The sequence below is a fragment of the Loxodonta africana genome, chromosome 6, assembly GCF_030014295.1.
Source record: "Loxodonta africana isolate mLoxAfr1 chromosome 6, mLoxAfr1.hap2, whole genome shotgun sequence".
Taxonomy (NCBI): domain Eukaryota; kingdom Metazoa; phylum Chordata; class Mammalia; order Proboscidea; family Elephantidae; genus Loxodonta; species Loxodonta africana.
In genome coordinates this window covers 138,025,028-138,052,455 of record NC_087347.1, presented here as the reverse complement: position 1 = coordinate 138,052,455, position 27,428 = coordinate 138,025,028, and the positions used below count along the sequence as shown (strand labels likewise).

The 27,428-nt window shown below is 40.3% G+C and overlaps 1 protein-coding gene across 2 annotated transcripts; it reads left to right on the top strand.

The window, feature by feature from the left end:
- The first annotated feature begins 13,782 nt into the window (after nt 1-13,782).
- Nucleotides 13,783-22,203, top strand: TSN (translin). Of its 2 annotated transcripts, XM_064287364.1 has the most exons (6): nt 13,783-13,958; nt 15,083-15,176; nt 16,266-16,362; nt 18,773-18,888; nt 19,552-19,631; nt 21,686-22,203. In XM_064287364.1, the coding sequence occupies exons 1-6, from the start codon at nt 13,893-13,895 to the stop codon at nt 21,917-21,919; spliced, it is 687 nt and encodes a 228-aa protein (XP_064143434.1). In that variant the 5' UTR covers nt 13,783-13,892; the 3' UTR covers nt 21,920-22,203. The 2 variants fall into 2 exon arrangements, with proteins under 2 accessions (XP_064143434.1, XP_064143435.1); XM_064287365.1 differs by lacking the exon at nt 19,552-19,631 and having other exon boundaries at nt 21,686-21,873.
- Nucleotides 22,204-27,428: the final 5,225 nt, after the last annotated feature.

The following is a 27,428-nucleotide window of genomic DNA, read 5'->3' as shown; positions in this document are numbered from 1 at the left end:
TTCATTCCTGTGTATTCCATCTGACGAGGTCCATGTGTATAGTCGCCGTTTATATTGGTGAAAAAAGGTATTCACAATGAAGTTGTTGGTCTTGCAAAATTCAGCCGTGCAATCTCTGGCATCATTTCTATCACCAAGGCCATATTTTCCAACTACTGGTCCTTCTTCTTTGTTTCCAACTTTCGCATTCCAACCACCAATAATTATCAGTGCATCCTGATTACATGTTCAATCAATTTCAAACTGCAGAAGTTAGTAAAAATCTTCAGTTTCTTCACCTTTGGCCTTAGTGGTTGGTGCGTAAATTTGAATAATAGTCGTACTAACTGGTCTTCCTTGTAGGTGTATGGATATTACCCTATCAATGATAGCATCGTACCTCAGGATGGATCTTAAAGTGATCTTTTTGACGATGAATGCAATGCATTCCTCTTCAAGTTGTCATTCCCAGCGTAGTAGTAGACCATATGACTGTCCAATTCAAAATGACCAAATACCAGTCCATTTCAGCTCACTGATTGCCTAGAATATTGATGTTTATGGATTTCATTTCACTTCTGATGATTTCTAATTTTCCCAGATTCATACTTGGTACATTCCAGGTTCTGATCATTAAAGCATGTTTGCAGCTGTTTCTTCTTATTTTGAGTCATGCCACATCAGCAAATGAAGGTCCTGCAAACTTGACTCCATCCACGTCATTAAGGTCGACTCTACCTTGAAGAGGCAGCTCTTCCACAGTTGTGTGCCTTACAACCTGAGGGGCTCGTATTCCAGCATTATATCGACAATGTTGTGCTGCTATTCATAAGGTTTTCACTGGATAATTCTTTTCATAAATAAACCGCCAGATCCTTCTTCCTAGTCTGTCTTAGTCTGGAAGTTCAGCTGAAACCTGTCCACCATGGGTGACCCTGCTGGTCTCTGAGTACCAGTGGCATAGCTTCCAGCATCACAGCAACACACAAGCCCCCACAGTATGACAAACTGACAGACACGTGGGGGAAAAGTGGTTCTAGAGGAACAAAATCTTAGGAATGAATTTTCTGAATTGGTTCTTAAGTCTGACTAGACTTATAGGCACTAATGACTCAGTAGAGGTGAGTTACAAAGTGTGACCTATTAAGAACTACACTACACTCCAAAAGAATTGCTAGATTCTTCTAACATGTACAAACAGAATCTGGGAAATATGTGTGGGAATGGCTATCAAGAGTGTGGGATAATGGTTCAAGGACCATGAGGTTGGATCAGTCTGAGTTTCAGTCTGAGTTTATTGATATGAGCCCACTGAACAGTTGAGTACTGGTGGCAGAACTTTTAGCATCACAGCAACACTCAAGCCCCCACAGTACGACAAACTGACAGACACATGGGAGAAAGTTTTTTTTTTTTTCTTTTTGTAGATTTCCTTTATCAGGTTAAGGAAATTCTACTTCTATTCTTAGTTTGCTGAGAACATTTATCATGAGTGGGTGTTGGATTTTATCGAATGCTTTTTCCGTACCTATTGATATGATCATACGGTTTTGCTTTTTTAGTTTGGTAATATGGTAAATTATATGGACTGGTTTTTGCATGTTAAATGAACCCTACATTAGCTGAGATAAAGCCCAAATGATCATAATGTTTTTCTTTTTAATACATTTTTGGATTTGATATGCTACAATTTTGTGACAATTTTTGCTTCTATGTTCATGAGGAATATTGGTTTGCAACTTTCTTTTCTTGTAATGTCATTCTCTGGTTTAGGTATCAGCGTAATGCTTTGTGATGGTTGTGTGAGGGTGAAGCTGATGAGTAACCCTGGCTGATAAAAAGGGTCAAAATGTTTAATGGCCCCTGACAGATAACAGACAATCTCTTAACATTTTGGTGTCAGGAGCTTATTAAATTTTAAAAATTTGTAGAGGACCTCCATGAATTTTTGTTTATACAGATTATATTTATTGATATTTGCCATATTTGACTTTAAAATTAGATGGAACATTAGAAGGTGATGAGTACACTGGTGTGACCCTAATACTCCCCAGCATGTTTTCTCCTTTTCAGAATGGGTGGCTGAGAGCTTGACATAACTATGAACTTGTAGGGTTTTTTTTTCTTTTGCTTGCCTTATCCTTTCTGCATACCTTTGTTAAGGACTTTGTTTTGCTCTGTCCAGCCAACTGTGACTTATGACCCCCACAGGAAGATTAGAGCCCAGATGCCTGGTATATATATCTTTAGCCTGATAAGGAGGTGTCTGGCATGTATCACTTTAGTCTGATATAGAGTCTCTTGTAATTATCTCGTAATGAATAACTCATGTGGCTATGCCATCTGCGGGCTACAGAGACACTTCTAACCTTTGTAAAAAATTGTGTAGAAGCTCTAATGTAATGTTGCCTTTTGGAACTCTGCAGATAGCCTGCGTTGCTGTCAGAAATCCCATTGGTGCCACATCCTAAGTAAACTTTCTCTCTCTTTCTGACTCGGAGTACCTTTCATTGGCTCAACTGCTCTAGGGCATGGACCGTAATTGGGCAATACTGTTAAAAATAAATGTATGCAGGGGGAGGCTCAGGAAGGGGGGTGTGTACTACTCTGCCTAACAACTTGGGGCTTTACAGCAGCTCTAATCCATTTTTCAGGGGCTTGGCTGTTTTTCAGCCCTAAAACTGATCATGTGTCTTGTTAAACATGAAAGAGAATTTCTGTAAAATAAAAAAAGTTTTATTCAAAAATTTGCAAAACAGGAAGTGCCATAATGTAAGTTCAAAGTGGTGTTCTGAAGAGGGAGCATAAGCGCATGTCTTTTATACACAATTTTGGAGAATTTTGCACAGAGTTGGGAAGAGTATGGGGGTACATTTGATTGGATGACGTTCAACATGCTCTCATTTATCAAGAATTTCTATTGCCTGGGGTACTCAACCTTAGCTACGGTTTCCTGCGTTCTGGAGCTCATTCCTTCTGTTTCCTGCAACATTTTGGGTGGGCCACTTCAGAATCTTGCAGAATAAGTTATCTTGGTCAGGAGCGTGGTCATAGGTCACATACTCTAAAAAGAAGAAGCAGAGGCCTAGGATAAAATGGAATCCAATTCAGACCCGTGTCAGCCATTTTAGTTAGGTCAAGGGCCTCAGTTTTTTGTTTTATTTATTGTACTTTAGATGAAGGTTTAGAGAACAAATTAGTTTCTCATTAAACAATTAATACACATATCGTTTTGTGACATTGGTTGCCAACCCCATGACACGTCAACACTCTCCCCTTCTTGACTTTGGGTTCCACGTTACCAGCTTTCCTGTCCCCTCCTGCCTTCTTGTCCTTGGTCCTGGACTGCTGTGCCCATTTAGTCTTGTTTTGTTTTATAGGGCTGTCTAATCTTTGGCTGAAGAGTGAGCTTCAGTAGAGACTTTAGTACTGAGTAAAAAGGGTGTCTGGGGGCCACACTCTTTGGGTTTCTCCTGTCTCTGTCAGACTAGCAAGTTTGGGTTTTTTTTTGTGTGTTAGAATTTTGTTCTACATTATTCTTTGGCCACCTCTGTTTTTGAGCGCTCTTTCAGTCTCTTGAGCCCTGGGGGTGCAGTAGTTAAGAGCAGTTCAAATCTACTAGCCATTCCTTGGGAACCCTATGGGGCGGTTCTACTCTGTCCTATAGGGTCATTGTGAGTTGGAATAAACATGACAGCAAGAGCTTTGTTTTTTTTTGTTTTTCACAATCTACCTAGAATACTTTTCTGTGTTTTGTTTGTTACACATTCTCAAGTCACAGACCATCACCGCAGTAGCATTTAACCAATGTTTATTAAAAACTTATTCCATGCTAGTTACCCATGAGACTTCATCTGTGCTCTACCTGCACTTCGAAATAGCTCTCATTCATACTAAATTTAGAATTTTTAATAACAGAGAAGGGCACTGTGATAATCTTCACTGTGATAATTGCTAGTAATACATCTATTTTTTTTTTTATTGTGCTTTAAGTGAATGTTTACAGTTCAAGGCAGTTTCTCATACAAAAATTTACACACACATTGTTATGTGATCCTAGTTGCCCTCCCTATTATGTGACAGCCACTCCTCCTTTCCACCCTGTATTTCCTGTGTCCATTCAACCAGCTCCTGTCCGTCTCTGCCTTCTCATTTCACCTCGGGACAAGATTTGCCCGTTAAGTCTTATGTATCTACTTGAGCAAAGACACACACTCTTCACAAGTATCATTTTGTGTCTTATAGTCCAGTATAATCTTTGTCTGAAGAGTTGGCTTTGGGAATGGTTTTAGATTTGGGCTAACAGAGGGTTCGGGGGCCATGTCTTCTGTGGTCCCTCTAGTCTCAGTCAGACCATTAAGCCTGGTCTTTTCATTAGAATTTGAGTTCTACACCCCACTTTTGTCCTGCTCCATCAAGGACTGTCTGTTGTGCTCCCTATCAGGGTGGTCATTGGTGGCAGCTGGGCACCGTCTAGTTCTGGTCTCAGGGTGACAGAGCCTCTTGGGCTCATATTTTCCTTGTGTCTTTGGTGTTCTTTAGTCTCCTTCGCTCCAGGTGGGTTGGGAGCAATTGATGCATCTTAGATGGCCACTTGCTAGCTTTTAAGACCCCAGATGTCACACACCAAAGTGGGATGCAGAACATTTTCTTAATAAACTTTGTTATGCCAATTGACCTAGATGTCCCCTGAAACCATGGTCCCCAGAGCCCCACCTCTGCTACTCTGTCCCTCAAAGTGTTTGGTTGAATTCAGGAAACTTCTGAGCTTTTGCTTTAGTCCAGTTGTGCTGACTTCCCCTGTATTGTGTGTTGTCATCCCTTCACCTAAGATAATTCTTGTCTAAAAAAAAATAAAAAAAAAAAATTTTTTTTTTATCTAGTTAGTGAACAGCTCTCTCCCTCCCTCCCTCCCCACCCTCATAGCCATCAAAGAATGTTTTCTTCTGTGTTTATATCTTTTCTTGAGCTCTTACAATAGTGGTCTCATACAATATTTGTCCTTTTGCAACTAATTTTACTCAGCATAATGTAATGACTTCCAGATTCATCCATGTTATGTTTCACAGATTCATGTTTGTTCTCTGTCATTCTGTAGTATTCTATTGTGTGAATATACCATAATTTGTTTATCCATTCATCTGTTGATGGACACCTAGGTTGTTTCCCTCTCTTTGGTATTGTGAACAGTGCTGGAATGAACATGGGTGTGCATATGTCTATTCATACGAAGGCTCTTATTTCTCTAAGATATATTCCAACAAGTGGGATTGCTGGATCATACGGTACTTCTAATTCTGGCTTTTTAAGGAAATGTCAAATCGATTTCCAAGTGGTTGTACTATTTTACATTCCCACCAGCACTGTATAACCGTTCTGGTTTCTCCACAACCTCTCCAACATTTATTATTTTGTGTTTTTTTGATTAATGCAAGCCTTGTTAGAGTGAGATAGAATCTCATTGTAGTTTTGATTTACATTTCTCTAATGGCTAATGATTGTGAGCATTTCCTCATGTATCTGTTAGCTGCCTAAATGTCTTCTTTGGTGAAGTGCCTGTTCATATTCTTCACCTGTTTTTTAACTGGGTTATTCGTATTTCTGTTGTTGAGGTTTTGCAGTATCTTGTAGATTTTAGAGATTAGACGCTGATTGGATTTGTTGTAGTCAATTTTTTTTTCCCAGTCTGTAGGTTGTCTTTTTATTCTTTTGGTGAAGTCTTTGGATGAGCATAAGTGTTTGATTTTTAGGATCTCCCAGTTATGTTGTTTCTCTTCTGGTGTTTGTGATTGTTAGTAATGTTTTGTATTCTGTTTATGCCATGTATTAGGGCTCGTAGTATTGCTCCTTTTTTTTTTTTTCCATGATCTTTATTGTTTTAAATTTTATATTTAGGTCTTTGATCCATTTTGAGTTAGGGGTCTTGTTTCATTTTTTTTGCAGATGGCTATCCAGTTATACCAGCACCATTTGTTAAAGAGACTGTCTTTTCCCCATTTAATGGACTTTGGGACTTTGTCAAATACCAGTTGCTCATAGGTGGATGAATTAACATCTGGGTTCTCAATTCTGTTCCATTTGTCAATGTATCTGTTGTTGTACCAGTACAAGGTTGTTTTGACTACTATGGCTGTATAATAGGTTCTAAAATCAGGTAGATCTTCTTTTTCAGTAATGCTTTGCTTATCCAGGACCTCTTCCCTTTCCATATGTAGTTCGTGATTTGTTTCTCCATCTCATTAAAAAATGTCATTGGAATTTGGATCTGGATTGCATTTTATCTATATATCACTTTGGGTAGAATAGACATTTTCACAACGTTGAGTCTTCCTACCCATGAACAAGGCATGTTTTTCCACTTATGTAAGTTTCCTTGGGTTCCTTGCAGTAGTTTCTTGTAGTTTTCTTTGCATAAGTCTTACATTTCTGGTTAGATTTATTCCTAAGTATTTTATCTTCTTGGGGGCTATTGTAATGGTATCGATTTGGTGATTTCCTCTTTGATGTTCTTTTTTGTTGCTTAGCAGAATAAAAATACAACTAATTTTTGTATATTTATCTTGTATCCCTATACTCTGCTGAACTCTTCTATTAGTTCCAGTAGTTTTCATGTGGATTCTCTAGGGTTTTCTTGTGAATAGGATCATATCATCTGCTAATGGAGATACTTTTACTTCTTCCTTATCAATTTGGATGCCCTTTATTTCTTTTTCTAACCTAATTGCTCTGGCTAGGACCTCCAGCACAATGTTGAATAAGAATGGTGATAAAGGGCATCCTTGTCTAGTTCCATTCTCAAGGGGAATGCTTTCAGACTCTCTCCATTTAGGATGATGTTGGCTGTTGGCTTTGTATAAATGCCCTTTATTATGCTGAGGAATTTTCCTTCTATTCCTGTTTTGCTGAGAGTTTTTATCGTGAATGGGTGTTGGACTTTGTCAGATGCCTCTTCTGTATCAATTGATAAAATCATGTTTTTCTTCTCTTTTGTTTTGTTTTTGTAATGGATTATATTGATTGTTTTTTAATGTTTAACCATCCCTGTATACCTGAATTCCACTTGGACATGAATTATTTTTTTGATATGTTGTTGAATTCTGTTGGCTAGAATTTTGTTGAGGGTTTTTGCATCTAAGATCATGAGGGATATTGGTCTGTATTTCTGCTTTTTGTGGTGTTTTTACTTGGTTTTGGCATCAGGGTTATGCTGGAATCATAGAATGAGTTTTCTATGCGCTGAAATACCTTTAGTAAGTAGTAGTGGCGTTAGATTTTCTCTAAACGTTTGGTAGAATTCTCCAGCGAAGCCATTGGGGCCAGGTTTCTTTTGTTGTTGTTGTTGGGAGTTTTTTAATTACCTTTTATAGGTTTATTTAGTTATTCTATCTCTGTTTGTATTAGTTTAGGTAGGTAGTGTATTTCTAGAAATTTGTCCATTTTCTTCAGGTTTTCAAATTTGTTAGAGTACAATTTTCCTAGTATTCTGTTATGATTCTTTTAATTCCAGTTGGCTCTGTTATGATATCGCCTGCCTCATTTCTTATTTGCGTTATTTGCTTCCTCTCCTGTTTTTCATTTGTCAGTTTGGCCAATGATTTATGGATTTCATTAATCTTTCCAAAGAACCAGCTTTTGGTCTTGTTAACTCTCTCAATTGTTTTTCTGTTCTCTATTTTATTTAATTCTGCTGTAATTTTTATTATGTGCTTTCTTTGGTGCCCAAAGGCTCCTTTTGCTGCTCTCTTTCTATTTGTTTGAGTTGTAGGGATAATTCTTTGATTTTGGCCTTTTCTGTTTTTTTGGATGTGTGCATTTATTGATATAAATTGACCTCTGAGCACTCCTTTTGCTGTGTTCCAAAAGTTCTGGAAGGAAGTGCTTTCATTCTTATTTGAGTCTATGAATTTCGTTATTCCGTCCTTCATTTCTTCTATAACCCAGTAGTTTTCGAGCAAGGCGCTGTTCAATTTCCATGTATTTGATATTTTTCCTTGCTTTTTCTGTTATTGATTTCTACTTTTATGGCTTTATGGCCAGAAAACATGCTTTGTAATATTTCGATGTTTTGGGTTCTGTTAAGGCTTGCTTTATGACCTAATATGTGTGGAGAATCCAGTTGTGTTTGAAAAAAAAAAGTATGCTTGGCTGCTGTGGAGTATTCTGTATATGTCTATGAGGTCAAGTTGGTTGATTGTGGCATTTAGATCTTCCATGTCTTTATTGAGCTTCTTTCTGGATGTTCTGTCCTTTACCGAAAGTGGTGTGTTGAAGTCTCCTAATATTATTGTGGAGCTGTCTATCTGTCTTTTCAATGCTGTTGGAGTTTGTTTTATGTATTTTGGAGCCCTGTTTTTGGCAACTAATTATTATGGTTATGTCCTACTGACCCTTAAATCATTATGTAGTGTTCTTCCTTATCCTTTGTGGTGGACTTTAATATCTACTTTGTCAGAAATTAATATCGCCACTCCTTCTCCTTTTTAGTTGTTGTTCGCGTGATATATTTTTTTCCACTCTTTGAGTTTTAGTTATTTTGTGTCTTCAAGTCTAAGGTGTGTCCCTTGTAGGCAACATACAGATGGATCATGTTTTTTAATCCATTCTGCCACTACCTGTCTCTTTATTGGTACGTTTAGTCCCTTTACATTCAGTGTAATTATTGATAGGTATGAGTTTAATGCTGTCATTTTGATGTCTTTTATTTTGTGTTGTTGACAGCTTTTTTTCACTTGATTTTCTGTGCTGTCATTTTTCTTTATATATTTTCTTTTTCTCGTTTTCATTGTTGTTGATTTTGTATTTGGTGAGTCTTTATGTTCTTCTTGCTTTTTATTTTGATATGCAGGGTTGTTAGATTTCCTTGTGGTTACCTTAATATTTACCCCTATTTTTCTAAGTTTAAACCAACCTTTTATTTCTTTATTTCGCCTGGACTTCCTCTCCATATGAAAGACCTATGACTACATTTTTTAGTCACTCTTTTTTGTTTTAATGTTGTCATCTCTTACATATTGACATCTCTGTTTCTCCATATTCAGTGTCTTAGCTTTGATTTATTTTTGTGGCTTCCCTATCTGAGTTGATATCTGGTTGCTCTGTACTGTGTTCTAATCTTGAGTTGTTATCTGATGTTATTGATTTTCTAACTGGAGGACACCCTTTAGTATTTATTGTAATTTTGGCTTGGTTTTTGCAAATCCAGTAAACTTCCTGTTTAACTGGAAATGCCCTAACTTCTCCATCATATTTGAGAGACAGTTTTGTTGGGTATATAATTCTTAGTGGGCAAATTCTTTTCCTTCTAGACTTTATATATGCCATCCCATTGCCTTCTTGCCTGCATTTTTGCTGAGTAGTCCGAGCTTAGTCTTATTGACTCTCCTTTGTATGTGGCTTTTTGTTTATCCCCAGCCACTCATAAAATTTTTTCTTTATCTTTGTTTTTGGCAAGTTTGATTATAATGCCTTGGTGACTTTCTTTTGGGATCTACCTTGTGTGGGGTTCAATGAGCATCTTGGATAGATATCTTCTCACCTTTCACAATATCAGGGAAGTTTTCTGCCAACAAATCTTCAACAATTCTCTCTGTATTTTCTGTTGTCCCCCCTGTTCTTGTACTCCAATCACTTGTAGGTTATTCCTCTTAATAGAGTCCCACATGATTCTTAAGGTTTCTTCATTAAAAAATATTCTTTTATGTGATTTTTCCTCATACAAGTTGGTGTGAAGTGGTTTATCTTCAATCTCACTAATTCTTACTTCCATTTCCTCAGTTTTGCTCCTATGACTTTCTCTTGTCTAATTCTGAAATTTTATTGTTAATCTTTTGAATTTGTTTGCTGTCTCTCTATGGATTCTTGCAGCCTCTAAAATTTGTCATTATGCTCTTCTACGATCGTCTTAAGTTCTTCTATTGCTTTTTCTTTGTGTTCCTTGGCTTGTCCTGTGTTTTGCCTGATCTCCTTCCTGATCTCTTGAAGCGTTCTGTATATTAATTTCTTGTATTCTACCTCCAGTAATTTCAGGATGTTCTCTTCTTTTAGAAAATTTTTTGATTCTTTGTCTTGGGAGCTTGCCAAAGCCATCGTGGTCTGCCTCTTTATGTGATTTGATTTTGACTATTGTCTCAGAGCCATCAATAAGTTATTATATTAATTCACTTCATGCGTGCTTACTGTATCCTAGCTGTTTTTTTGATATGCCCACATAGGCTGCTCGTGTCAGCTATTTTGATTACTGGTGCCTTTGAGGGTCTAACGTCCTATCACCAGGTGGTTTGATCTGTTACTGGGTATATGAGCCCAGGAGTCCATTTACTTTTCTTGTATGGATTCAGTTCAGGTTTCCAGGTAGTCAGTCACCAAGTGTGTGGTGCAGGCTCTCATCTACAGTCCTAGACGGGCAAGGTTGAATGGTGTAGGCACAGGTATCTGGCTGCAGTAGGGGGTCACATGCCAAGCAAGGCAGGGGGCTGACAGCTGCCCCTGAGTGGGAGGTAAGCATGTCCCTGTTCCCTAGAGTGTGTAGGTGGGTGGGTTTTGCAGCTGGAGTTTGGGTATCCTGTAAGGACTAGGAGGCACCACTTATTCTTGGGCCTCTGTAGTGGGTAGCAAGGTGGCATGGGTGGAGCCACCAGTCCTCAGGCCCCTGATATGTGTAGGTGAAGACCCTGCTTAATAGGCAGAGCGGCGTCAAATGTCACAAACCTGCCACTGCACCATATAACTGATACAGTTGAAATTAGGCTTCAGGTATATACTCTGTTGTATCGTGCTTATGAGGCATTAGCCTATGCTACTGAAATGGGCTCACAGAGGTCTATGCAGGGGTGAAAGGCATTCAAAGTTCATGGACCCTTTATGCCTTGTGCCTAGGCAAATGAGGTGTGCCTGCCCTGAGTTCCTGGCTTGGCGGAGCTGACAGATTATTTTTTCCTGTTTCTTAATTTGTTCTCTCTCCAATGCTGGGAGAATGGCTCAGGGTGCATGATGGGTCTTACTTCCAGCCCAAGGGATGTGGCAATTTCTGAAGCCACCCTGGGACTCAGTGCAGAGTGGAGAGGGGGCAGGTAAGTGGGAGAGAAGTTTTTCTCAAAGGGGTGTTTTTTGATCCCTGTGGTAGGTTAGATGCATGTACTTATCTTTCACTGATTGAGCACTTTTCACTGGTTCTGGAGGCTTGAGTAGACTCTCCCTAGCTTGGTCTCTCCCGATGTGGAAAACATCTCCCAAGTGCCACTGCTTGCCTGACCGCTTGCGCCAACGGATCCTGCAGGGTGCCAGTTCCTGCTGGGTCAGGTCTTGCAACTCCTTGCTGCTTCTGAACCATCTCTCCCTCTCCCTGCTCTTCAGTCTGATTCCTCATCTTTGCCTTTGATTTTCAGGGCTCCTGGATTGTCACATATAATTGATTCACTTATTTCAGGTATTTGTTGTAAGAGGGACCACAGAAAGCATCTGACTACTCTGCTGTCTTGGCCCCCTCTACTCCTAAGTTTTAGAGATAACCAAAAAAACCAATTGTCCTTGCGTTGACTCATATAGGGCAGAGTAAAACTGCCCCATAGGGTTTCCAAGGAGCTGCTGGTGGATTTGAACTGCCAATCTATTCATTAGTAGCCATAATTCTTAACCACAGCACCTCCAGGGCTCCAGATCTTAGAGACAGATATTACAAATCCCAATTCAACAACTGAGAAAAGACACAGTCAGGTGATGCTTAAAACCTACTTTAGATTTTTGTTAGAAAGTGATCTTGCAGACTCCTGCTCCTGCTTGAAGTTTAAAAGTCACAATCTTTGTTTTGATTTGACATGTAGAGACATGTTGCAGGATTTGAAAAATAAATTTTGGATTTGGACAAAATCAATTAATACACAAAAAGTGGTTCTTAGAACATGTTTCACAATGTTAAAACACAAATCATATTAAGCCAATAACAGAAATGAATTGAAGTTTGTTTAATGTATGATTTCATATCTGGGTAACATTTTGACTAAACAACAACAAAAAAAAAAACCGAGCCTGTTGCTGTCCAGTTGATTCTGACTCATAGTGACCCTATAAGACAGAGTAGAACTGCCCCATAGGGTTTTTAAGGAGTGGCTGGTGGATCTGAACTGCTAAACTTTTGGTTAGCAGTTGAGCTTTTAACCACTGTCCCACCAGGGCTTCATTTCAACTAGGAGTCAAAAATGTTCTGAAGATGAAAGAACTTCCAAAATTCTTATACTCCATCTTATCCACGTTGCCACGGAAATGGGCCAGGAATAATGTTTACACAGGTTCCAGTTAGACCCTGGAGTTTGTTTCTCGAAAATGACTGAATTCTTCAAAAGAGCACAATGACTAAGGCAAATTATCTACTTAGTAGGCTATTCAAATTAAAGTTGAGTTTTAGAAGATCAGTCTGTTGAAGGTTCAAAAAAATCACCTTCAGGGCACTGGCTTTGGGTGGGTCACCCCAACCTCACAGATGCTAGATATCTGGATTCTAGAATTAAAAAATTTTTACCAGCAGGTACTAATATTGAATAAATATTCTTATTCTCATCTCTTTTTGTGGATTATGAGATTCTACTGCCTATATTTTTGGGTCACAATTTCAGAGGCACACAGGCAAAAAATGTTCTGTCTTTGCGAAAATTGCTAAAACTGAGCAGTTCAAACCTGTTAGAGTAGAGGATTCTAGGGGTCAAGTTAGATAAGGTGTTGAAAGCCCCCAGCAACTATTATTAAATGGAATCCACAAGAAAGGTAACTAACAACAGCTGATAATAGCAGCGATTAAGTCGAGGGATTTAGATCCCAGCTTCAGCACTTACTAGCTGCATATGACCCTACGCAAACCAATTATTATCTCTGCACCTCAGTTTCCTTTATAAAATAACAACAGCATCCACTGCACAGGATTATAATGAGGATTAAACACGATCCTTCCTGTAATTGCTTAAAACAATGTCTGGCGCAAAGCAAACACTAAACATTCATAAGCGCTTATCACTTAGTTGATAAGCAATCATCCTAATTCCCTTGGCGTGTGCAACTTACAAACATTTTTGAGTTTATTTTTTGTACGTATTTGTATTTGTGCAGTAGATGTACCAGCAACTGAGAGAACAAGAAACGGTTTACAATGGTTGCCGGAAGGAAGGGGACTTGAGTGAAGGAGGTTAAAGTGGAAGAAAAATTCGCATCCCTCCACACACGTTTAAATAACTCATTTACCTCCAAGTAATAATAAAAAAAATAAATCAGACATCTGAAAATAAAAAAATGTACATAGAGAAAATGTTCGCTCCCAATCCATCCTTATTCACAATCTTACCACATGCTTTTATTTTCCCATGTATTCCTTGAAAATAAAAATGCATATTATCTATTCCCTATTTTCACAGTCTTCTGCACCTGGTCTTGTTTAGGCATTCTCTTTTGTACTGAAGCATTTCCCGCTATCTGCTGTTGTATAAAATAAAAACGTATTTTTGGCTAACAGCCTCGCTCGCTCGCGCCACCTCCAAGCCCGCCCGGCCTCCCCCGAGGCCCACGTGTTCCAAGGGCCCCCTCCGCGGTTGTCCCCGGCGTTGCCGGCCCAAAGGCCCCGGACGGAAAACCCGCCCGCCCTCCGCTCCTCTGTCCTCCGGGCGGGCGCAGGCCCGGGCTCCACTTTGTGGCGGCGCCTCAGGCAGTGCGGCGGGCAGCCGGGTCTCCGGCGCGTCGCGGGCCTCGGAGGACCCCGGCGACGGCCGGGGCGTAGGGCCCGGTGGACGCGGCGTAGGGCCCGGTGGACGCGGCGACGGCGGCGGCGGCGGCGGCGGCGGCGGCGGGCGTTGCGATTGACTGCGTTTCTGGTGCCCGGGCCGCGCTCTCTGGCCTCCTTCCCTGCACTGGTTGACTGCAGTGCCACCGGCGCCATGTCTGTGAGCGAGATCTTTGTGGAGCTGCAGGGCTTCTTGGCTGCGGAACAGGACATCCGAGAGGCGAGCCCCCTTCCTTCCATCCCCTTTTCTTTTCTTTGCCTAGCTGGGCACCTCACCCGAGCCTCCTCCTTCCTGTGTCGGGCGGTGGGGACGCCCCCGGGCCCTCTTGTTAACGGACTAGAGTGCTCCACACCCCACATTGCTCCTCTGGTTCCGAACCCCTTTGCCCGACTCTTGGCTCCTCGGCATCACCTGCTTCATTTGAATGTTAGTTTTTCCTCGTTTATGTCGAAGGCTCGGTTAGCGCCTGGGACTCATTTAACGCGCGTTTCCTGTATTTGTTTTTGGTCCTTTAAAAGCACTTGTGACTCCTCTTTAAGTCATTCCTGTGGTCTCTCGTACCACATAGGGTAAAAATCCATACTGTACTGTGACCTACGAGGTCCCTCTCTCACTAGTCTCATTTTACGTTACTCTCCCGTTGTATATTGTGTTCAGTTTAATCTTCTTTTTGTTCCTTCGATACCCCAAATAGTCCCTGCCCCAGGACTCTTGCATGCACCATTTGGTTTTTCTGGAATGCGCAGTCCCCACTCCTGTCTTGGTTATCTCATATTCACCGCCTTCATCTCTCAGTCTGAATTATGTGTTCCCTGTTAGGTTCTCTCGTAGCACTTTAATTTTTTTCACATTTATGTGGTAATTATTATCTTTTTAACTCCCCCCCTTGCACTGTAAACTGCGGGAGGGAAGGGAATGTTTGCTTTTTTTCCAGTATTTACACAGTGCGTAGTGAGTATTCGCAAAATGGATGGATGAAAAATACTTAATTGTGTATTGTGTTTTATTGTGCCAAATTATATTCACATACATCATCTCTCTTAATTTTTACAGTGCCCCCGTGAGACAGTTGGGATGGGGTGGGTGGCTATTCTTTGAAGTCTGCAGATGAGGAATCTAAGACTTCTTAGTGCCTGGTTCAAGTCAAGGTTCTCACAGAGGAAGTAAGTGAAAGAGTCAGGGTTCACACTTGTGTACAAGTTCAGTCCTAGTAAAGATTATTTGTGTTTTGAATGTACATGAAGGTGTGGTAGGTCAGCTAGGATATCTAGTATGTTTGGTTTGAGGCTATGACAATAATTTTGTTGAATTTAACTGGTATTTTGATTTTTAATTCTCTCTAGGAAATCCGAAAAGTTGTACAGAGTTTAGAGCAAACAGCTCGAGAAATTTTAACTCTACTTCAAGGGGTCCATCAGGGTACTGGGTTTCAGGACAGTAAGTTCTTTGTTTTCATTTTTACCCAGTTTATCACTCCTACTTAGAAAGTTAATTTCCATCCAGAAGACATATCAAGTCTGTATTATTGTATTATGAAAAATGTCCACCATATTTTATGGTGTGTAATAATTGGAGAAGTAAATGAGGATCATTTTATAGATTTACAATATTCTGTTACGTTTTAATTTTCTGCTTTTACATAAGTGCAGTTTAAATGCAGATGTTTAGTTTAGTGCGATAGAGTTCTACTGATGACAATTGTTAAATAGCTCCCTTGTGTATCTAGCAGCTTTTATTTGGCCCCCCTTTTTTTCCTTTAAATCCTGTGTTTCAGTGACTGAGTCCAGTATAACATGGATTTATAGATTGGAGATGGTCAATATAAAATGTTCTTAAAGCCTTTACAGTTAGCTCCTTGAATAGAAATCAGGTGTGTTAGGTTTAGACATGGAATCTCCACTTACAATGTAGCCAGCACAGCTAAAATAGTTGAAATATGTTTTTGGGTAGAGATTGACATAATCACGTAACTTAGAGGTGTCAGAGGCAAGATTTGTTGCTGTCAGCTGTCATCAAGTCAGTCCCTGACTCCTGGTGACCACATGCACAAGGAGCACAACGCTGCCTGGTCCTGAGCCATTTTTGGATCAGCTGCTGTGATCCATAGGGTTTTCACTGGTTCCATGCCATTCGTCTCAATGATATGGAGTTGGTCAGCCTGATTAAGAGTTATTGATAGAGGCTCTTTTTGACCAAATCATGGGCATTAGAAGCAGTCTAATCTCTAGGTGTCCTGTGAAGACTGGGTGGCAGTAGCAGCTGGTCCATAGCCCTTTAGGGTTGAAGTCATTAAAGGCAGCTTACCAGTGTCTTTTCTTATATTTGTTTGTTTATTCTTCAGCATTAGTTAATCAATAGGGAAGTTAGAGATGATATTTTGAGATGAGAAAGAGATGTGTACCCTACATTTGGTTATGAAATAAAGTTGATTTGTTTCTAGGTAGATATACAGATTATTAAGCAAGAACTAAATTTGAAATTTTATAAGTCTTTGATTATTATGTTTGATTATTTTTTTGTTATCAGTTCCAAAGAGGTGCTTGAAAGCTCGAGAACATTTTGGTACAGTAAAAACACATCTCACGTCTCTGAAGACCAAGTTCCCTGCTGAACAGTATTACAGGTACATAAGAAAAGGAGAGTTATTTTAATATGTTAATTTTAAAAAAGGCAGGAGACAAGTTATATGGACTTAATGATTACAACTTGGTAAGAATTTTTCTACACAGAAGAAACAACAGGAAATGGATCAAAATGTTAATAGTATTTTAATGGTGACAGAACTAATGATTTTTTTTCTCCTTTGTACTTCCAAAATTTTGTTAAGAAGCATGGATTTTGCAATGAGAGATAACTAAAATGTCTCCTGTATGAAGGTCAAGTTATTGGTGAAGTTGGGATACGTGCAGAGTATATGTGGAGTTAAGTTTTATCGCAAAGCTTGAATTGCGCTGTCAGGTGACTATTTAGCTAATATTTTATGCCACGTTTTGTTGAATCTAGAATACCATTAATTTTAAAGTACATCATTTAATGTATCACAGAGAGAAAAAATGTCGCCAGTATAGTTGTGAAATGTAGATTATAAAAGGTGTCCTGATTTCAGAGATGTTAAACTGAAAAACTCTGAATTTTGATGAATATGGTAAATAAGCAAGAATTTCTACTTAGTTTCTTATTAAAAAAAGGTTTTTTGTAAGATATGTATCTGGGTAATATATAGGATGTCTGTGGAGGGTGTACAGTAGGATAAATAGTATAGTAGACGTGTGCTGTAACTTAACAAGAAGATTTTTTAACGCTGGGGTCTGCAAACTGCTGGTGGCCTGCTGCCTGCAGGAACTAAGAATTGGTTTTGTATTTTAAAAGGTTGTTAAAAAAAAGAAAAACACCCAAAGAAGAATATGTGACAAAGTCTGAAAGTGGCCTGCAAAAACTATAATATTTACTGACCCTTTATAGAAAATGTTTGCTAACCTCTGCTTTAAGGTAACAACAAGTGAAGCACAGAGAAGTCGGACAGTAGAATTGGGAGGTTCTTCAGAGACCGTCTAACCTGGAAGTCATGCACAGGCTGCCCTCGGTCTGGATTTGGCCCTCAGAAGGCTTTGTTTGACCTGCATTTTGTTGGAAAAAAAAAATTTTAATTTGTTGCCACATTTGAAAATCTGCATAGATAAAATATCTAGTGGTTGTAAAATTTCTTACTGTTCGTTTTTCAGGCTTCTAGCTCAGTTTAACTGCAATATCCTTAGGCTTTAAGTCTGTCTGTTTAGTGATTCCAAATGGTAATTGTTTCTTTTTTATGTGAAGCAAGATTTTCTTGATACCATACACTTACCAAAATGTAGGAAAAAGATGTTGAGACTAACGTACAATTACAGTTGTCACCCATAACCTTCACTTGCAAATTTTTGTTTTTCTCATAGCAGCATCATTATTTTTATTGATTAAACTTCTAGGTCACAATTGCTTTTGTTAACTATAATCTTTAACCCTTTCATGCCCGGTGGTACGTATTGTGATCATGAACTTTTTCAGTCTCTGGGGTTTATTGATGGTGCAGTGGTTAAGAACTCGGCTGCTAATCAAAAGATCAGCAGTTCAAATCTACCAGCCATTTCTTGGAAACCTTATGGGGCAGTTCTGCTCTGTGCTATACGGTTGTTATGAGCCAGAATCGACTTGACAGCAACAGATTTGGTTTTTTTTTGGCCGGGGTAGGTGGTGGGGGCAGTGTTTATTGGGAAGATGCTGTACTGATAGAGCCTGGAGCTGCAGGCAGGGGCCTTTGTGAGTGTTTGAAACTGAAGAAGAGGGTATGTCCTGCAGATTGTTGCTTTTACAGGGCATTGTATGTGGTGGCTGAATTTTTGGTAGGAAAAAGAAGACATTTTGAAAATTTTTTTTACATGAATGTACCAATAAACCCAGTGGAGACTCTGGGGTGTAATCAGTGGTACTTCTTATGTACCACTAAACACTTAAGGTAGACTTATGGGAGGGGCAAGAAAAAAAAAATCCATACTACGTAGCAAAAATTCAGACACACTGTGATTCGGCCTGCTTCCATTAATGAAAACACTTGATATCAACAAAAAATTTAAAGCAGGAAAGAGCTGGGTCACCAAAAGGTTAATTGTAAATTTTTGTATGTATCAAAATTTTATTATGCTTTTCATTGCTTAAACTCATAAGTATTAGAAATTTGGGAAACCTTGATGGCATTGTGGTTAAGAGCTACAGTTTCAATGTACCACGTGCTCCTTGGAAACCATAAGGGGCAGTTCTGCTCCATCCTGTAGGGTTGTTAATGAATCCAAGTTGACTCGACAGCAACAGGTTTATTATAAATTTGAACTTGTAAAATTTATACTAAATTCTAATACATAGTTGAATGTCATGTTGCTCTTACACGTTCTGTGTATTGGGCTTCACATGAGATTTTATTTGAAAAAAGATTTTCTAAACCTGTCTTTCTCAAGGTCTCTAAACTCTGATCTCTCAACCTAAACGTGCTTACCTTGATACAGATTTCATGAGCACTGGAGGTTTGTGTTGCAGCGCTTGGTCTTCTTGGCAGCATTTGTTGTGTATTTGGAATCAGAAACACTAGTGACTCGAGAAGCAGTTACAGAAATTCTTGGCAGTAAGTGTCCTTGTTAGCGGTGATCTGCATGGAAGCTTTTTGGTGGGGGGGGGGCAGGAGGGGGAGGGGCTGTGGCTTGTACTTTCATTTTTATTAAAACAGAAGAATGAAAACACAAAATCTAAAAATATGTAGTGACTTGCTCTTTTTACTTGGGTATGTTTTGCAAGTGTTTTTTCTTTGCACCTTTTAGTTTTTTTAAAATTTCAAGCCTACAGAAAAGCTGGGAGAATAATGAATACGATGAATACCCATCTGCGCTCTACTGAGGTTCACTGTTTGTTAACATCTTGCCACAACTGCTTAGTTTCTTTCTCACAGTGTGTGTGTATACAAACGGAACCATTTGAAAGTCAGTAGCCGAAATCATGACTTCTCCCTTAACGCTTCAGGGTGCATCTGAAAACAGTGACGTTCTCTGACGTAACTGTTGGTATTCCTTTTTGAGAGAAGAATGGAAAAAGGATTGAATTTTGCTTAAAGAGGTCTAGTTGCCAAGGTTGTGCAAACTTATAAAAAACCAGTTCGAAAGATTAATTATTTTTTTCTATTTATTTTGAGAAAAATTAACTATATCTTTAGGTCTAGATTTAGACCTGGATATTCTTAGCCCTAAACTCCATTCACATGATGATCTTGACTTGACTTGGGTGCATTTTTCAGTTGAGCCAGATCGGGAGAAAGGATTTCACCTGGATGTAGAAGATTATCTCTCAGGAGTTCTGATTCTTGCTAGCGAACTGGTAAGAAACTTAGTAAATTGCCTTTTGCTTTTTGATCTTCCCACTTCACTGTCAGTTTTTCAAATGAGTACAAAAATTAAGTTTGTAATTTTCTTAGTCATCTCTCAGTCACCAGGTAGTCGTTGACTGTACACTACACGTGTTGCATCTTGCTAGTCATCAGAGAAGTGAGGGAGCTATGTGTACTTAACAGTGTGTGAGCTTTTAAAAGATCGTAATCTCTCTTCCTTGCAGCGTAGTGACAAGATACATTGCTTGTAGCTGTGTTAATTCATATAATAGTTTTAGAGGACAATGTAACTATCTAATTGTATAAATTGTTCATGCTTGGTAAAGTAGAGGGTCAGCAAAAGAGAGGAAGACCCTCAACAGGATGAATTGATACCGTGACTGCAACAGTGGGCTCAAGTTTAACAACGGTTGTGAGGATGGCCCAGAACCAGGCAGTATTTTGTTCTGTTGTACCTAGGGTCACTGTGAGTTGGAACTGACTTGATGGCATCTGACGACAGCACTCTTGCCTTTCGTCCCCTTAATCTCTGAAAAACTCCTATAAAAATAAATTCAAAAGGAGGAAGAAAAGCTGTTACTAAGGTGTTCGTGATAGCATTATTTACAATTATGAAAAATTATAGACTACAGCAGCTTCTACAAAAGGGAAATGATTTAGTAAGTTATTAAGTAAACTAGTAATGTTAAACAGTTATTAAAAGTGGTAACTATGAAGACCTATATGGAAAGTTTTTGTGTTTATAATTATGATGGTATTAGTCCATGACAGATTCTAAATAAAAAACCTGGTTCTTCTCCAGGTTTGAGAGACACTGCTCTAGAGTAGGGATCAGCAAACCGTGATTTGTACCGTCTGATTTCATAAAGTTTTTTTGGAACGCAGGTACACCCTTATTGTCTGTGGCTGCTTTCGCTGTACAATAGCAGAGTTGAGTAGTTGAGACAGAGACGGTATAGCCCGCAGAGCTGAAAATACTTACTACCAGCTCTTTAGGAAAAACTTTGCCTATCCTTGCTCTGTAAGAAAACCCCACAATAATATGAAGTATTTATTCCTGGTATTCCATGATCTTTGGCCCTGGGTCCTGCCAGCCTGTAGCTTCTTTCTTCCTTGTGTTCCAGGACTGCTGTTATAGCTGTGGTCATTCACATCTTCGTTCTTCATTGGTAGAAGGCAATGGGGAAAAGGACAAGCCTCCCTTACTCCCTCCTCCTTTAAGGACTTTGCTTTGAAGTTCCACACATAATTTCTATTTCACATTTCAGTAGCCTATCTCTAGGGCAGAGTATCTGGGTGGGTGTGTTTGTGGCTAAGATGTGAGGAATTCTCCTGAGGAGATGGGGACATGGATGCTGCTTCCCAGAGGCAGTCTGTGCCACTTGCCCCAGGCTTTTAACCTGGTTGGAGAGACCTAACCAGGAAACTCAAAGCACCTCGTCAATATTAGTGGTCAAGTGTGAGGTGTGTTTAAGGCCTCAAGTGGTGAGAATGCAGTAAAGGGTTAGTTTAGGGAAGCCTGGAAAGAATAGTGGGGAGGATTTTTATAGAGAAGGAAAATTTTGAGTTGGATCTTGAAATAAATCTTACCTATCCTTCAAGACAGTGTTGTATTGACGTAATTTTGGCTTCTTAAACCATCTCTTTGTATTACTGCTTTTTGGTGACTGGAGCTGTAGCTCAGTAGGAGAACTCTAGAAATGTAATCATGTGGCCTAGGTCTGAGGAGACAGCAGAATAACTGTGATTACTCTGGCACTTTTTTTTGTACATTAGCAGAAATGAGCTGTAAAGTTGACACGTGAGTAATTTAACACTATCATACAAGTCAGTTTTAAAACTTGGGGACATTTTAGAAGACGTTAGTTGTATTAAACCTTTATTTGGCTAAGATTATCTCATTTTCAGTGGAGAAACTTATATTCAGACAGAATGGGAGAGAACATCAGTGTAGCTATATAGGCCTGAGGCTCTCCTCCTAGTTGTGATTGTGATTTGGGAAGAGACGTGTTAATTGTAATGTGTTCCTGTTTATCTTATGCAGTCCAGGCTGTCAGTCAACAGTGTGACTGCTGGAGACTACTCCCGGCCCCTTCACATCTCCACCTTTATCAATGAGCTGGATTCCGGTTTCCGTCTTCTCAACCTGAAGAATGACTCATTGAGGAAGCGCTATGATGGCTTGAAGTATGATGTGAAGAAAGTAGAAGAGGTGGTCTATGATCTCTCCATCCGTGGTTTCAATAAGGAAACAGCGGCTGCTTACGTAGACAAATAGGAGGCCCTTCCCTCCTCCTGGCCTGTTTACTTCAGCGGTTGCCAGTGAGGGGTGAGCACAGTGCCTCTTGCGGTAGTTAGAATGCCCAGTTGCTAAACACCGTGCTTTATTTTCTTAACCAGTTATGTGGTGTATCAGAAGTGAAACACTTTTTTGGGGGTTAAAAAAAATCAAGGACAGAATTTTCTTTGTTGTTTCAGTGAATTTGCTCTGTAATCCAGTGTGTTTCATTTTCGTCAAGAAATGTAAGTGTCAATTTCTTGGTAAAGTCCTTTTCTTGCTTACTTGATGTACTGATTGAGAAGTTTATTGTCTTGTTTGTGATCCTTCCAGACGTGACCTTTTGCGTTTTCTATGTCCCAAGTTAGCCATCCAGACCCAGGCATAGCCTGGATAGAGTCAAAGTTAAAAAGGATGGTTGTCAAGTAATGGCAAAGAATAACTTATTTTGTATTCTTTCTTCCTTATTTTAAGCCTTGTGAGTAAATCCGTTGTTGAATTTTTTTGCAAGGAAGTCCTGACCCCAGGGTTCTCTCTCACTGCCATCAAAATACAAAAGATTTCAGACCGCAGAGCTCGGCTCCACAGATGATCAGGAAGGTTGTGTGAAGGGGTTTCGTAAGGTCCTGTTATTGGCTCTGTTGTAAGGCACACTTTACCAGGTGGGGAGTAGGGCTTCATGTGTGAAAGTGCTTCTGCTTTCTGACGTTGCCTTAATATTCTGCTGTGGCAGCGAACATCTTCATGCACATCCTGAGTTCATACCTCGTGTGATATATTCCTGAACTATGAAGCCCCCGCTTTGTTCTCAGCAGCTGTTTGGATCGGAGCGCATAAAGCCACCCACATGCGTGAATTGGCAGTGCCCTGACTTGTGCACTCTTTGAGACAGATGCCGTGCTTTGTGTGGAATAAAAATACAATCTCTAATTTTTTTAATTCAGCTTGATAGGGTAATATTTTTTTAGAGTAAGAAACTTCAGATTGTTGATGGCTATCATAACAGAAATATTTACAATTTGGGGCAAGTCATTTAAATTCTACTGCCCCTCCCCCTATTTCAGATAAAGCTGAAAATGTTTACTAGGTAACTTGCCTTTGGCTCTTCAGTTGAAATTAAGATAGTGACTTAATCCACCGTGATCTGAAGCTCACTGAAAGGAAGGTGCTAGTATTTCCAGAATAATGAGAAGTAGTTAGGAGTGTCACCCTTTCACGCCTGATACTAATGCGGACCCCTGCTCATAGGGTAGGACGTTTGGTCTTGCCATCAGAACTAACTTTCTCAGGCCAAAGGAAGGGCTGACTGGTTTTTCCCATCCTGAAGAGAGAAGTAGAAATGAGACATTGTTGGATTTTGGATCCACTTTCTTGACAGATCTTTCTGCACAAGAGTTTGTGGAGCGAAAAGAGTATTAGGTTCTTAAAAGTGCCTAGGATGGTCACCTGAGATGTGCAGTGATGGCACTGCTGAATTGAACAGAAAAGGCTTCCACTGACGTCATCAGACAGATGCAGGGAGTTTGTAGTGGTTCTCTCTGCCTCTGTAGACACTGAATCTGCTTGAGAATCTCAAAGTTCTCGGCAGAAGCTGTGGATTTCAGTTTTAACAGATACATTTTAAGTGGGGGAGCACATTCTGGTTTTGTCACTCTGAGAATTTAGAAATGTCGTGTTTATAATTATTCAGCTGTATTTGTTGCTGGCTTGTTGTAAAGCAATAAATTTTTTGTTTTTTTTTTGGCCTGTTTGTAACATAGTGTGTGGCTATGAGAATTCTTCTGCATGGAGAATAAATTCTGGGTATTTTCTGAGGCTGAAGATGACCAGGACGATGAGCACGTTCTGCTCTGTAGTGGTTACAGCATTAATCAGAAGACACCAACCGTTCAGAGTTCTTTACAGTGAATCGCAGGTAGAGTTTGTGCGGGCTGCCTTGATGGGGAATTAAAATTATTTTAACAGAAGATGTTGAGAAGCCTTGGCTCTGGTTTTGGGATGCCAGATTTATTTATTTCTCAGTTTTAAGAAAATCAAGCACGTTAGAGAAGGTAGAGGTGAATTAGGGGCTGCTTTTTTTTTGTTGTTGTTATAGATTCATTCCGAAGAAGAGGAGGAGAACCAGCCATAGGTACTTGGTGAGATTTGCCCCGTTTTAAGCTTGAATAACAGTATGAGTAAATGCTTAAGGGAATTTAATAAAGAAGGAAAACTGATTAAGGCAGGTGTCTGGGATCTTAAATAGGTGGCTAAAGAGATGAAGTGAACCTGCAGGTTGCTACTGGCATGGTTTTATAATTGTGTACTCAGAACTTCCTTGTTTCTTTTTCTGGACTGAACTACTTGTCCTTTTCAGATAGAGCATTGTTGTCATTCTTGACACCAAAATAAGACTTTCCCTGAAACAGGTTATATACCTGGTGTTCACCATGATAAGCATACAGCCGCCCCCTCCCACCAAACAACGACAACATGTAAGGGAGGCAGAATCAGCAGGTGTGGTGATCTGACTACCTGCCTTGCATATGCAGACAGGCTGTGCCTCAAACTTCCAGCCAGCCTTAAGACTACTAGGAATGAGACATGTACACCCACTGGCATCAACCATTCCATGGGTGCTACATTCATCTGCGATGGAGCCGGGTACACAAGATTCAGTGTTGACAAAATGAAAGCCTTGTTATTATTTATAGAAAACAAACAGTAAACAGTAACACCAGATTCTCGAAAGGGAGATGCTTGCTCTTTTCCAAATTACCCATGTCCATTCTTATATCTCTGGGTTGGCATGCCACGCCACGGTGCAGGTCAGCTGCTGCCCTAACATCGCTGCTGCCTCTGCTACCACCACGCTGTCCAAGCTCTTTCTGCCACTCGGCTTTGCTGGGCCTTGCCTCACTGGCTGGAAGACGCCTGTAGAGGACCTTCTGACCTGCTGCTGGGCCCTTCTAGGCTCCTGCCACTGCCTCCTGCCATGCTGCCTAGGAGTGGGGAAAGAGGTGAGAGGCACACTCAAGCCTTTGTCTTTCACGGGCAAGTATTACAGCTCTTCTAGAAGCAGGCAAACCTGTATGGAGGTGCACAGCTTGCTCTCTGGGTTGGCAAGCCTGCTACAGCCAACTCTCTGGGCTGACCAGCCCACTGCTGCTCAGTCTTTAGTTTTACAGTCGTTTCATCTGAGTCTAGGAGCTTCTCAGTGTAAGTGCCCTGGATCCAAAGGATACACTCCGTTCCAGACTCTTCTTGATGGTAATGAACCCAAAACCAAACCCACCTGATTTGATTCAGTGACTCTGTAGGACAGAGTGGAACTGCCCCATGGTGTTGCCATGGAGTGGCTGTGGGTTTGAACTGCCGTCCTTTTGGTTAGCAGCACTCTGTGGGATTAGCCCTTATATAAGCCTAGCAGGATGGCAAAACGACCAGTCTCCTAATTGGACTGAAAGGAGCTCAGTCCTTTTGGGTGGATTTCCAAGCCATTATTTGCATGGTAAATCAACCAATTCCCTGACTGGGATTGCAAGGTACTTAGTACTATTGGTTGGATTTTCAAGCCCCTATTTGTGTAGGAAATCAACCAATTCCTTGCACGATTGTGGCTCAGCCAAACATTTTGTGGGAGTTACAAGACTATGGCTAAAAAGGCCATACAAAAGTGATTCGTCGCACAACAGCAGGACTGGAAGGTGAGGGTGAGAGGAACCTAACATAACTACCAGGTTTCTGACTTGAATGATGTCTTAGTTTCCTAGTACTGCTGTAATACATAACAAAAGTGGGTGGCTTTAAAGAACAGAAATTTATTTTCTCATTTCAGGACTCTAGAAATTTGATTAGGGCACTGTCTCTAAGGAAAGGCTCTATTGTTTCTGGGAGAAGATTTCTTTCAGTTTCCGTAGCCCTGGCATTCCTCAGTTTCTTGGTGATCATGTGGCATCTATCCTCACCCCTCCATTCTGTTTGTGTTTGCTTGTCCCTGTGCCTAATTGGCTCTTGTATCTCAAAAGTAATTAGGTTTAAGACACACGCTATACTGATGTGGCCTCATAACATAACAAAGAAAACCCTATTCCTAAATTGCATTATGTCCACAGGTACAGGGATTGGGGGAACACAATTCAATCTGTAACAGATGACTAAGTGGACTTAGTTGGTGGTAACTGAGGAGGAATGTAGGAGGAAATGCATGTCTGGAGGGTGCTGGACAGATGATTCATTTGGTTGTTTGGATTGATGATGCTTGTGGAGCAGCAGGTGGAGGTGCTCAGCAGGATTTTGGGTATGAGGGCAGCTTGGAGCAGGGCTGGAGATGGTTTTGGGTAGTTACAGCATGTAGGGTGATAGATGAGTTAAGAGAGTGGGTAGGATCTCCTATGAAGAGCATGTAGGATGGAAAGAGAAATGAGCTGAGGATGAAACCCATTTTAACAGTGTGGTTTAGTGAATTAGGCAGGGGAAATGAAGTCCATGAAAAAATGGAGAAATGGTCAGAGATGTTGGCAGAGTACAGGGAGAGTGGTTTGTCACAGAAGCCAAGGGAATAAAGAATCTGCAGAGGCATTTTGAGTGGGAGAATTAAAATACATAATTTCACCGTTGAGGAAACAGGAGAGCAGTGGGATGCAGACCTCAAATTCTCATAAAAAGACCAGACTTAATGGTCTGACCGAGACTAGAAGGACCCCAGAGGTCATGGGCCTCAGACCTTCTGTTAGCCGAGGACAGGAACCATTCCCAAAGCCAACTCTTTAGACAGGGATTAGACTGGACTGTAGGATAGGAAATGATACTGGTGAGGAGTGAGCTTCTTGGCTCAAGTAGACACATGAGACTATGTGGGCAGCTCCTGTCTGGAGGGGAGATGAGAAGGCAGAGGGGGACAGAAGCTGGCTGAATGGACACAAAAATAGAAAATAGGCTGGAGAGAAGGAGTGTGCTGTCTCATTAGGGGGAGAGCAACTAGGAGTATATAAAAAAAAAAATATAGCAAGGTGTATATAAATTTTTGTATGAGAGATTGACTTGTAAACTTTTACTTAAAGCACAATAAAAAAAAAAAAAGCTAAAATACATAATTTCAGGGGATTTTGGGAAGATTGTGGTGTAAACAGACCATCGTTCTTGACCCTCCCCCAAAATACACCAAGAAATGCAACAAGGAAATGGTGCTTCACTTTGATGGACTCTGAATAGGAAAACGGAGGGCAGCAGTGGGGAACTGCCGACAGGCAAAAATCAAGTCCCATATGGTAGAAAAGTCATTTCTCCCAACGTCCCTGCCCCTGTTCCAGCCACGCGGGCTGCTGGCTGCTATGAACTGGGGAAGTGGCCCCAGCAAAAAGCTTGCTTCCCTAACCACCACACCTCCTGCCTGTACAAAGAGACAGGACCCCAAGCTTCTGCTCTAAAATCAACAAGGTGGACCACCACGGGGGTCTGTATTATTGTGCCAGCAACTCCCGCACTTGGATACTGTCAGCTGTAAGCCTACTTTGAATTGCTAAAGAAG

Excerpts from the sequence above, each read along its gene's own strand:
- TSN (XM_064287364.1), top strand. The coding sequence starts at position 13,893 with ATGTCTGTGAGCGAGATCTTTGTGGAGCTGCAGGGCTTCTTGGCTGCG. Across the intron at positions 13,959-15,082 it reads CGGAACAGGACATCCGAGAG|GAAATCCGAAAAGTTGTACA; the intron begins GCGAGCCCCCTT and ends AATTCTCTCTAG. Across the intron at positions 18,889-19,551 it reads AGTTACAGAAATTCTTGGCA|TTGAGCCAGATCGGGAGAAA; the intron begins GTAAGTGTCCTT and ends TGCATTTTTCAG.